Below are 9161 nucleotides of genomic sequence, written 5' to 3' on the forward strand. Positions count from 1 at the left end.
ATAAAGAAACAATTATTATTTTTCTCAGAATACTTTTCAGATGTATACAGGTTTCAAAATGTATAACACATAGAATGAATCATAGAAACTTTTTGTCCAGTAAAGGTCTTGGAAAAAAAGAAACAAACAACCCAATTCAAAAATGAGTGAAAGACCTGAAGAGACATTTCTCAAAAAAAAGATATACAAATAGCCAACAGGCATATAAAAAGATCCTCAACATCACTAATCATTAGGGAAATGCAAATCAAAGCTATAATAGGATACAAACTCACACCCATAAAGGTGGCTACTATCTAAACAAACAAACAAACATAAAACAAGTGTTGGTGAGGATGTGGAGCAACTGGAGCCTTTGCACAGTGTTGGTGGGAGTGTAAAATGGTAGAGCCACTGTGAAAAACAGTTTAGTGGTTCCTCAAAAAATTAAAACTAGACAGCAGCACAAATGAGCCTGAAGGACATTATGTTAAATGAAATAAATCAGGCACAGAAAAATACCACATGGTCTTATTTACATGTGGGTGCCAAAAATGTTGAGCTCATGAAGTAGAGAATGGAATTGTGGGTTTTCAGGGTCTTGGAAGGGTAGTGGGAGGGGAGGATAGAAAGAGGTTGGTTAAAGAATACAAAATTATTTTTGAAATTAAAAACAGAGTTACCAAATTATTAGCAATTCCACTTCTGGGGACACATCCAAAAAAATTGAAAGCAGGGTCTCAAAATGATTTGTGGATATCCATGTTTATAGCAGCATTATTCACAATAACTAAAATCTGGAAGCAACCCAAGTGTCCATCAACAGATGAATGGATAAACAAAGTGTGGCATATACATACAGTGGAATATCATTCAACCCTAAAAAGAAAGGAAATTCTAATGTGTGTTAAAATATAGATGGCTCTTTAGGACATTATGCTAAGTGAAATAAGCCAGTCACAAAAAGACAAATACTGTATAATTCCACTTGTATGAGATGGATGATGGTGATGGTTGCACAATATTATGAATGTATTTAATACCACCGAACTGTACACTTAAAAATAGGTAAAGTGATAAATTTTATGTTATATGTATTTTGCCACCATAAAAATTGGAAAAAATATAAATGAATTTTTTTTTTTTTTTTTTTTAAGACGGAGTCTCACTCTCGCCTAGACTGGAGTGCAGTGGCATGATCTCGGCTCACTGCAAGCTCCGCCTCACAGGTTCACGCCATTCTCCTGCCTCAGCCTCCCGAGTAGCTGGGACTACAGGCACCTGCTACCATGCCCAGCTAATTTTTTTGTATTTTTAGTAGAGACGGAGTTTCACCGTGTTAGCCAGGATGGTCTCAATCTCCCGACCTCGTGATCCACCTGCCTCAGCCTCCCAAAGTGCTAAGTTTACAGGCATAAGCCACCATGCCCGGCCTGAAATTTTTAAATATACCATAAAGAGAGTCAAAAGGAAAGCCACAGAGTTGGGAGAAGATATTTACATTACATACATCTGACATGGAACTTATACCCAGAATATTCATACAAATCAATTTTTTAAATTAGAAAAATCCAAAAAACAGTGGAGCAGTACTATATCAAAGAGTCAGTAACTAATCGGCTAACATGAAATGGTGCTCAATTTTACTTATCATCAGGGAAATGTAATTTAAAACTGAAATGTGATACCCTTACACATCTTTAAGTCAGCTTAAATTAAAAAGATAGAAAATGGCAAGTATCAGTGAGGATGTGAAGAAATTGGAACTCCAATATATCATTTGTGACAGTGTAAATTATTACAACCATTTTGGATAACAATTTTATAGTAACCACTAAAACTGAACATGTGCATAATCTATTCCAATTCCAGGTGTATCCCAAACAGGAAAGGATAAATGTACTCACAAAAAGATGTGTACCATAACCTCTATGACACTGCTATTTGTAGTAACTAAAAATTGGAAACCATCCAAATGTCCACCAACGGGAAAAGGAAAGAACAAATAGTGGTATATTTACACAGTGAAATACTATTCAACAATGAGAATATGCACAAATTACATAAATAAAATATTGACTGAAAGACACAAGAGTATACAGAATATAATTTATTTTTATAGATTATGCATATGCTCACTTTGTGAAACAGTCTCAAGCTATAAACTTAAGACTTAACTGTTTTTACATTACCTCAAACTTCAAAAAGGCATTCCATTTCTTGATTTGGGCACTGGTTTCATGGATATATTCACTTTGAAAATTCATGAAGCTGCACGTATATAATTTGTGAATTTTGAAGTACATGCACTGAGCTTCAAAAAAGTTTACCTAAAATATGAAATGAAAAAAAAACAAAATAAATGGATGTATGTTCTTCTGTCTCTAAAACCAGCCATGGTCACAGCCATACATAATTTGAAATTGAATAGGAAGAAGACACTTGTCCCTTCTCCAGGTCAGCAGAAGGAGTACTTCTTATGCCTTTCTCCTACAATCATCACAGACATCTACCTTCGTCATACCTGTATCATTTGCCCTAAAAGTTAATGTTTCTGGAATAATAGAAGAAGGGACATGAGGAAGGAAAGGTAAGGGTTTTTTAATTGGGGGAATTTATATATTTGCTTTACTCCCTGGATGCTTTATTTATCTACCTTTCTCCCCTTAGCACCATTAAACCCAGGCTTCAGCTCATTCAAGAATTATTGCTTAAGTCATTCTTGGTCATTTTTTTTTCTTTTTGCTTTGATTCTGAACAGTTTAATAGTATAAACAAAATGTTTTATGTCTAATAGGAATGGTCAATAGAAATAAACTAGATAATCAAATAAGCAAAACTGATTGTCATTTCATAATCATTTCTTGAAATATTTTGAGTAAAATTTGTGAAGGAGTTATCAAACTTTTTATAAATACCTCCCTATAGGTCACTGAATAACTATAAACTATAGGCCTAGAACACAGAGGAATCAAGGTTGAACTTAGCTTCTTTTAATCCTAAATTGAGTTTTTAAAAAACATCTCTCTCTTAACTTTCAAATCTAGAAATGAAAATAATGATTCCTTCCAATAGGATGAACTGTAACATCACTTGGTACCTTATAAATTTACTGCTTTTGCCATACATATTTACTGTGGAACCAAATACCCACAAAAGTCTTCTAAAAATAAAATGACCATTTCACAATAAGCAGAGAAAAAGAATTTCAGTTATTCCTATAACTAATTATAATTATAAATGAAATAACTATAATTGTTAATTTGTATAACTAATTGCAATTATAAATGAAAAACACTCATAACTTAGATTTTAACATTTTTTGCTTTAATTATATTAGCGTGATTATAACCTTGTAAGATAAACAGAAATTAAGGTGGTATAAACAGAAGTGTTTATCCTGGGATTTTTATGATGAAATAAAAAAGAAAATATTTTAAAATAATTGCTGTAAGTGTACCTAGTATGACATATTAAAAATTCCTAATACTTTAATGCAAGTATTTCAACCCAATTCTAGGCACTGGTTACGTTACTTTTGCTACAGTTCCTTTTGTGATATGATTATTGAAATCTCCATTCTCTGCCAGGTGCAGTGGCTCAGGCCAGTAATCTCAGCACTTTGGGAGGTCAAGGTGGGAGGATTGGTTGAGGCCTGAGCAAAATAGTTAGACCTCCTGTCTAAAAAACAAAACCTTTAGCCTGATGAGGTGGCCAGTGCCTGCAGTCCTAGGTACTCAGGAGGCTGAGGTGGGAGAGTTGCTTGGGCCCAGGAGTTCGAGGCACAGTAAGCTATGATTGTAGCACTGCACTCCAGCCTCGATGACTGAGTGAGGCTCTGTTGAAAGAGAGAAGGAAAGAAAAAGAAAGAAAGAGAGAGAGAGAGAAAGAAAGAAAAAGAAAGAAAGAAAGATAGAAACAGAAAGGAGGGAGGGGGGAGGGAGGGAGAGAGGAAGGAAGGAAAGAAGGAAGGAAGGAAGGAAGGAAGGAAGGAAGGAAGGCAGGCAGGCAGGCAGGCAAGCAAGAAAGATGCATTCCCTCAGCTAAAATCTTAAAGGAGTTCAGTCCAATGAAACTATCTCTTTAGTCTCATGAAGGCTTCTGACCCCCATTTTATGAAATTTTAAGTTTAAATATCAACCATGTATTCCTTCATTAAGTTTTCCAGTGTATTATATTGTGAAACTAGATTCTCACTTGACTGAGGTGTTTAATCCACTTGCAAATAGGTTGTAAATGAATAAAAAATAAGTCACTGAGAAGCATTTAACATAATTTAAAAATCAACAATAAATTTGTCCAAATATTTAATAACATATTAATTTAAACAAGGGTTAGAAAGCATGTTACTACTTTTTTGAAACAAAAATCAGTTCTCCCATTTACTAGCTTCATAGCCACTGTTGACCATCCTATTAGTTTTTATTTTTCAGCCTTCCCTTTTAAAGAAGCTTAGCAAAAATCAACTAAGTAATAACCAAAGATCTCATTCTCTTTAACATCTTCCGGGATCACAAATTTCAATTATTCTCTGCCTGAGTTATCACAATTCAAACTGGAGAATGAAGAGTAAACACAAGCAAAAGAAGATAAAATCTATTAAAAGATCGAGAGACACCAGACATAAATGGGTTAAAAGAAGAATTAAAGGTTATATTGTTTTGATTACACAGAGAGGGGCTAGGAAGAAGAAAATGAACTGAGATTACCTGTTAGAAATAGGCGGCTTCTGGTTTCTGGGAGCTGTCCAATGTACTGAGTGAAACATCATAGCCACAACTTACCCCCTTAATAGGGACTGATGTCCTGGGCAGTTCTCTTTTGAACTGGGATGTTTCTACATTCATCTTTTTAGGCTATTTCTTCTAATCTACCTTTAAAATTATCTTCTAATCTGTCACTTTGACACAATGGGTCTTTTAAATAAATCTTTACACAGTACTGAATAATTAAGTAAATATAGTTATTGGCAAACAAAGAAAAAGAACCCTTTTGTTAAAATATTAGGGATACTAGAGATAATATAAAATGAGTAAACTCTTATTTTTCTTAACCAAATTTAAAATCTCTTTCTTATCTCAAAAACAACGATCTAACGATAGCCAAAAATCTCCCTTAAATATACTTCAATAACTCATTGTTTCTGCACTTAAATCTTACTGTAGGACAATACAAATCAATGAGGAAAATACGCCAGATGGAAGTGTTAGGTTTTTTTCTTTGTTCGGGAACAAATACTCGATCCGCAATTTAAAAGTCCGAAGACTCCTCAGCAGAGGGTGAGCTGATTGACTCTTTGGCTTATCAAGGGCAAATCGCATTTCTGAAAAGAGCTTGAAGTGGTTTTGTTTGTGAGGAGAGTTTGCTTTGTCCCCCACACTGAAAAGTATACAGCAAAGCCCGAGCATAGAAAATATCCTGAGCTTAAATTTCTCATTTTATTGCCATCATAACTTTTCCTCTTGGAATAAAATCCTCTATTTTATATGAGTAGGAGGTAAAGGTAGGGAAAGGAAAGTCAAGTATCTCAATTGTTAGGCTGATTGCATCCAAACAGACTTTAGAAGTCAGGGTTTGTAACGTGGCAGGAGAGCTGTTTGCGATGCCCTGGAAAGAAAAAGAAAGCCGGTTCCAACAGCGACTCTGGGGAATGCACTCTCGGCCCCCCTGCCATGCTTACTTAAGCTAATGGAAGGTCTTGCCTTTCAGAAGCCGCTGCACTGGGATACCAGACAAACAGCTCCCCTCGATCCCAGGCAGGCAGGGCCCCTCTTCAGGACATCATTAAAAGCACATGCACTTGCTCCACATCCATTGGCAGATGGTGGCAAGATTCAAGACTCCTACCCTGAAGTCAAGGAGAAGCCATCGCGGTGGAAAACATCCTCGCTTTGAAAATCCAACACGAAATTAAAGAACTACACGAGATAAGGAGCCTGGAGAACATTAGTTGGCTGCAGGGGTGAAGACAGACACAAAAAGCACAGCAGGTAAGAGCTGGGGGTTGTTGCCAACAAGGAACTGTCCCGGGTGGCGCAGAGAAAAGGATCTCAGAACTGGAGGCCTGTCCCTTTGAGTCTTCCATGCGTGCTCAAGCTTGTCATCTTCCATAAGCTTCGAGAGAAGGGACGTTGTCAGAGCATTCCTTATCGGTACGACTAATCCTGTTATCAGCTTGGTATAAATATTTAATGTTCCCTGGCCCTTCGGTGATGGTGCCACATCAGATTCAAGGCTGTTAAGAATCCCCACCAGCAGCCTCGCCCCTCCCTGCGGAAAACCGATGAGAGGCAGGGCCAAGCCGAAGCGATGGCGGCCTATCCGGAGAGCTGCGTGGACGCTACGGTGCTGGACTTCGTCGCAGACCTGTCCCTGGCATCCCCGAGACGCCCTCTCCTCTGCGACTTCGCACCCGGGGTCTCCTTGGGGGACCCAGCCCTTGCGCTCCGAGAGGGAAGACCCAGGAGGATGGCGCGGTTTGAAGAGGGGGACCCAGAAGAAGAGGAGTGCGAAGTGGACAAGGGGGACGGAGAAGAGGAGGAGGAAGAGGAGCGCGGAAGAGGTGTCTCCCTATTAGGCCGCCCCAAGAGGAAAAGGGTGATCACCTACGCCCAGCGCCAGGCCGCCAACATCCGCGAAAGGAAGCGGATGTTCAACCTCAACGAGGCCTTTGACCAGCTGCGGAGGAAGGTGCCCACGTTTGCTTACGAGAAAAGGCTGTCCCGGATCGAGACCCTCCGCCTGGCAATCGTCTACATCTCCTTCATGACCGAGCTCTTGGAGAGCTGTGAGAAGAAGGAAAGCGGCTGAGCCTGGTGTGGACAGTCTGCCCTTCCTTGTCTGGTAGTGCTGGGGTGTGTCAGGACCGGGCACTGGGTGAGGCTAAAGGCCGGGAGGGACGCCCCAAGACAGAACGTCTGGCCTTCTGGAGTTCGGGGTCGAGATTGTAAGATCCCCAAATCCGCTGAGCAGAGTGGCTGCTGTAGAGTTCATATCTACGCGACCGCCCTGAGTGAAGTCGGGGTCAGGGGCGAGCGGGGAAGTCAGAGAGCGTGAGGATGAGTCGGGGCCGTTCAGGCTGCTCCTAAGAGCTTCCGTGGGCTGGGTGGGTGGGAAGTGAATCCTCCTCGCAAATGGCAGACTTCGGAGCTTCTATAAAATCTAACCTCTCCTCTTTACATTTTTTTTTCATAGAGATAATAAAGTAGAAATTCTTACTTTTTAAAAAGCCTCAAGGGTCGGTGGTACGCCATCCCCAGCAGGCGCTTCAGCGGGCGCCTGCGTGGAGGGTCTGAAGCAGACGCCGCAAGGGTGCGGGGGTGCGAGCTTTTCTGATAGCCAGAGGGTTCTGTCTGGTCCTCCGAGGCTTGTCCAGGAACTGAGGAAAGGAAAAATGGAAGACAGAGCAGTCGAGAGGAACTGCTGACAAAGTGCGACCTCTGAGAAGGGGACACTCTTCCTGTCTTCCATTCCCTCTCCCTCCCGTCCCTTCCTCTCTCCCGCGCGCAAGCCCTCTCTCTTCCTTTCTCCCTCCCCTTCTCCACCTAGTTGATCCCAGAGGGACCATAGCTCCTTGTCCCAGGGCCACAGTGGTGTTCATTCAGTGCCTTAGCTAGGGTGCAAATCTACGCTTTGCACCTAAAGTGCAGCATCAGTTTCCGTGTTCCAGTGCCTTCAGGCCCCAGGCCAGAGTAAGGGGCGAGTGCACTCGGGTCACTCCTGGGCCGCAGGGGGCCTTGGGCGCCCTGCAGCTTCGCCACCAGCCAGCGCTACCAACTGTCCCCCGGTCAGGGGTTGGGGTATGAAGGAGCCTGGATCTTTCTAGGAGCAAGGCCGCCGGAGCGCTCACTTTTACATTTTTAGCTGTAGGGAGGAAAGATAGCTTTCACTCTAATGGCTTCTAGAGACTACCAGGGGAGACAAAAAGTCCAAAGAGGAGGTGCCTTCTGACGCCTTGCAAAACGCCTGCCATGCAGATGAAGTTGAAGCGGGTCCATGCTGAGAGGCCGCCTCTAGTTTGGACCCGTGCCATTCCAGGATTCTTCCTTCTAGGTGACGTGCTAGTACCAGAACTGGGGTCTTTCAAAAAGGAGTGGGTAACTGAGGAGAGGAACCCGATTGAATAATGCCCACCTAAACATAAATTCAGTAATCCTAAAGGATAATCCCCAGTGATTATTCCAACACTTTATTTCGCCCCTCATTGCACACAGGAATAGGCGGGCGCCTGTGCGAACACACAATTCTCTTAATCATGCTTTCAGAAATAGAATTCATTTCATTAATAAGTAACATATACTCATCCTAGAAATTTTGGAAAACAAAATTTCAAAAAAGAAAAAATTCGAATCACTCCAAGTTACCATACTGTTAGCATTTTCATCTATTTCTTTCCAGTCTTTTTTTCCCTGTGCAGTTATAAATTCAACATATTTAACTAATTCGAGATACTTTGGGATACTGATATTTTTCCACTTGGCATTATAGAAGGTGCAATGTTTTCCCTTAACTTTAAATATTATTCAAATGTGATTTTGATTACCATATCTTATTGTCATATCCATGTATCACACCACCAGCCCTTTACAGATAGATAGCTATTTCCTTTTTAAAAAATAAATGATGCTGCTAACAGCATTCTTGTAAATGTCTTCTCTGTCTATTATTATTTCCTAATATTTGATACCTAGAAGTGAAATTTCTGGATTCAAGTTTGTGAATATAAATGGCCAGATTCCCTTCCTGGTGGGTTCTGCCAGTTCACTCTCCCACCCTCTAGCATTGCAGGGATTTGCCTGTTTCCCAGCCCCTTCATTAGCACTTCGAATATTTAAAACTTTTCTTAGTTTTCCTTTTCATAGGACCTGGATTAGTTCTGAAACGATCCCCCACTCCCAAGATGTTTTTTTACTTTTACTGTGTCTTTCCACCAAGAATTTTTCCAACTGTACCATAAGAACATCAGGATAAACAGGTAAACAAACAAAAAAAATACATAAACAGCTAATACCAAACAACAACAAAGCCCCACAGAGTGTTGTTTTTTCTTATTCTTCCACCAATTCAATTTCTCCTGGAAATTAAACATCATTCTTTTTTTAAAAATCATCTGAAAGTGTTGAATAAATAAAAAGAAAAAAAAGTAATTCCAATCTAGGAATTCTTAATATTTTGTTGAAAGA

The 9161-nt window shown here is 40.2% G+C and overlaps 1 protein-coding gene across 1 annotated transcript; it reads left to right on the plus strand.

Annotated features, from left to right (window-relative positions):
* The first annotated feature begins 5570 nt into the window (after nt 1-5570).
* On the plus strand, nt 5571-7048 carry FERD3L (Fer3 like bHLH transcription factor). The gene has a single exon (XM_054495769.2). The coding sequence runs from the start codon at nt 6289-6291 to the stop codon at nt 6787-6789; it is 501 nt and encodes a 166-aa protein (XP_054351744.1). The 5' UTR covers nt 5571-6288; the 3' UTR covers nt 6790-7048.
* Nucleotides 7049-9161: the final 2113 nt, after the last annotated feature.

Source organism: Pongo pygmaeus, chromosome 6 (assembly GCF_028885625.2).
Source record: "Pongo pygmaeus isolate AG05252 chromosome 6, NHGRI_mPonPyg2-v2.0_pri, whole genome shotgun sequence".
Lineage (NCBI taxonomy): Eukaryota > Metazoa > Chordata > Mammalia > Primates > Hominidae > Pongo > Pongo pygmaeus.